This window comes from Rhincodon typus, chromosome 1, assembly GCF_021869965.1.
Source record: "Rhincodon typus isolate 14 chromosome 1, sRhiTyp1.1, whole genome shotgun sequence".
Classification (NCBI taxonomy): domain Eukaryota; kingdom Metazoa; phylum Chordata; class Chondrichthyes; order Orectolobiformes; family Rhincodontidae; genus Rhincodon; species Rhincodon typus.
Genome location: NC_063332.1, coordinates 103,453,029 through 103,456,425, shown reverse-complemented (window position 1 = coordinate 103,456,425; position 3,397 = coordinate 103,453,029). Strand labels below are relative to the sequence as shown.

Below are 3,397 nucleotides of genomic sequence, written 5' to 3'. Positions count from 1 at the left end.
AAAAGGGTCGAGGCCCAAAACATCAGCCTTCCTACTCCTCTGATGCTGCTTGGCCTGCTGTGTTCATCCAGCTCTACACCTTGTTATCTACCATCCACAATAGATAGCTTAGACATTACAATGCTGTTTACTAAATTAACAATTTTTTAAAAAATTAATTTTTTTTTAAAATCACAAGAGGTCAATTAAGACAGTAAGTGCGTCCCCTTCTCCAGTTAGGATTGGTGAGCTGCCTTCTTGAATCTGTAGACCTTGTGTGATGGTGGTGTTGGAAATGTCAGGTTACAAGTTCGAGAATGAGAAAAGAAAAACCACTACTTCACTCAATTATGGAATAGGCTAAAGGGATAAAGTGGCTGACTTTTTCCTTTGGTGATGTGATTAAACTTTTATATAACCTGACAATTAATGTACCAATAATTACCCAAGTAAAGTTATCACTGATGGCATGCATGTCAAAATAATAGGCTGCATTACATAGTTCTCTCAAAATGAAAAGCAATCTGCAATAACTAGACAGGCACTTAATGCAAGCCTCGTCTTTAATGTTCCCATTCCTCCCAAAAATTGCAAACAGGGCATGTTAGCACATGTGACAAGACAAGTTATCTATACTCTTAGAGGTGTTAATTTGTAGTTGACCAAGAAACACAAATATAAAAGTAACAGAAGAAACGAGAACAAAGTAACACCACCATGGGCAAAAGGAAACATGATTCAACAGTTCGAAACATTTTTGGGGTAGTTTTATTCAAAATGAATAATTCCTGAATTCGATTGTTGAAACGAATACACTTCTACTGGGGGAAAAAAAAATCCTACTTTTGAGCAAGTGTGCAAAAAAAACACTAGGAGGCTCTATTGCATGAACTTTAATCCGCATAAGGATGGAGACGGGAACCGATGTCAAATTATCTGTTGAATATATCACTAAAATATGCAACTATTCTCGGGAGATATGTCCTTCAAATATATTTCAGACTGCCAAACAGATTCAATACATAGTATAACTGGAAGAGAGACAGACACTTGTTAACTCCCTAATCCCAGTTTATTCAATTTGCTGACCAATCCAAAATATACGCCCTTTCCGTTCAGTTACTCTACAAATAGCAGAAACCCTGCAGGCGACTGAAACATACCATCAAGTTTGAAATTTGCAAGAAGGTAGGAAAATTAGGAAAAAAAAAGGGAAGGGCAGAGAATGGGGGTGGGGTGGAGTGAAGAGGAAGAGGGAGAGAGGGAGCGAGGCTCCATCTTCACGTTTACTTCTCTCTCCCCTGGGAGCCGCAGGCCCAACCCTGGGACACGGGCCGGGGTCAGCCTCCTTGCCCCGCTTTCTGCCACCTGAAGGCTCTGCTACTCAGAACCACCACTAGAGAGAGAGAGTGGGAGGGAAGGGAGACAGAGAGAGGAAGAGGGAAGCCGGGGCCGGTCCGTGCCCGCCCTGCAAAAACACTTACTCAGTTCGTAAGGCATCTTCCGCTGGCTGAGCTGCACGCACACAGTCCTGGCACCGGCAATACACAGCAGCACTCGATCACGCAACCCAAAATATATATCAACCTGTTCAGGACACGGCTCCTGCCCCTCTCTCTCTCTCTCTCTCTGCGTGCCTGCAGGATTCACAGACAGGGCGGAGGCAATGAGGCACAGCAACCCGGAAACAGGCGTTCGCTCCCTCCCTCGCTACCTCGCCGCTTTGACCAAATATAGTCAAAGCCGCTCAAGCGGCCGCGGCTCTGAGCCCGAGCACAAACCACCACCGCCTCCTCCTCCATCGCCTGACGCCAGCGCGCACTGCAGTCGCGGCCGCGCACGTCCGGGTGGACGGTGCAAAGGGTACAAGCGCCCTCTCAGCAGCTGTTAATTTTGCCGGGTCCTGAGGAAAATGCGGAAGGAACCGTGCCCCCTCTCTCGCCACCCACATCCCAAAAGCCGCTCCCGAGAGTTTCTTCAATTTGCCTTTTATGGAATAGAATTTCTCTGCAAAGTGCGGATCTCCTTCAGAACTTGGACCCGTGTCAGGAGCTTCGTGATCAGACGAAGAGGAAGAGGTTAGGCAGCTCCTCCAACTCCTGACCAAAATTGCTTCGTGAAAGATTTAGGTTGTTTTGTTTTTTTGAACCGAATGTAAAACGCATAATGCTGGGAATCTGAAACATAAGAGCCACAAACCGGACTCGAAACGTTAACTCCGTTTCTCTCTCCGCAGATGCTGCTGGACCTGCTGAGTTTCTCCAGCATTCTCCGAGTTTTACGGGTTTTTTTCCCAAAAACAGAAAAAAGAATTAAAGGCGAAAGAGGCGCTCTGGTTTTATGTGGCCAGTTCCTGAGTTTGGGCAGCTCCGATCATTGGAGGCATGGCTGCGCAAGGAGGGGCAAAGAGAGTGGGAATCTGCACCCAAGTCAGGGTTCACCGAGGCTAATGGGGCAGCACACTGAGCGTTAGGAAGGAGTAAAGCTAAAAACCGGTTTAAAGTCGAGGCTAAGAATTCAGGACTTTTGTTGGACTGGAATCCATGGTGATTTTCAGCAAGGCGTTGAATCAATTGGACTTGGTGTAAGTTAGGATACAGTCAGTAGAGGTTTGTATGAGATCAGGTTTTTGAAGAGCAAGATATGACTGGAAAGTATTAAACCATTCGAATCTGGAGGTTACAGAATCTGCAGACTAAGCGGGTACAATTCCTGTTCCACAGACTGGAAGTAGAGGTGGATGAGCTGGAGAGTAGCATTGCTCCACTCAGCTGGAGTATTGAAGTGAGTGTATTTGTGAGTCTCAAGCCATTAAAGGTGCCATATGCCAAGAATTTTCTTTTGTTGTTATGTTTTCCAGAGGTTCAAATCAGACCTTGCGTTCGGGAGGGAGAGATGAGGCACTAAGACCAATGGCAGGAGGTCACCTAAATCCTGCCAGCTCACATTCGGGTGGGTAGCAGCTCCTACTCTTACTCCATTGATTTAAGCCAAAAGTGGTATAATAAAAGGAGCCAGAGTGTGTATTGGGGCTCTGAGCAAGGTGGGACAAGTATTCATGCTCCTCCTAACCTCTCAAGTATGGCTAATTTATTTGATTCCATCGATTCCTGCTCTCTTCTACCTTTGCCTTCAACCTGCCCAATATTAGTTTCCAACTCATTTTGTTCTCATTACAGCCCCTATCTCACAGTAATAACTCTCAGGAGCAGAGATTTCCATGGATCTGGGAAGTGATCAGTCGAGTTATTCACCTCCAGTTTTGGTTGGTCCACACCTAAGCATTACAATACTCTCCTCACCACAGATAAACACCTTCTGTTTATCCAAGATAATCATGTGGATAAAAGACAAACAGCATCTCCCTTTCAGATAAATGCTTTATCAAAATCCTTCTCCATTGATCCCAACATCAGGG

General features: G+C 45.5%; 1 protein-coding gene across 1 annotated transcript in view; it reads right to left on the bottom strand.

The window, feature by feature from the left end:
- The window catches only part of wdr1 (WD repeat domain 1), a 51,284-nt gene extending 49,471 nt beyond the window's left edge, over positions 1 to 1,813 (bottom strand). The window contains exon 1 of the mRNA XM_020533391.2: positions 1,464 to 1,813. Coding sequence (XP_020388980.2) covers positions 1,464 to 1,479 — 16 coding nt within the window. The 5' untranslated portion in view covers positions 1,480 to 1,813. The remainder of the gene's footprint in view (positions 1 to 1,463) is intronic.
- Positions 1,814 to 3,397: the final 1,584 nt, after the last annotated feature.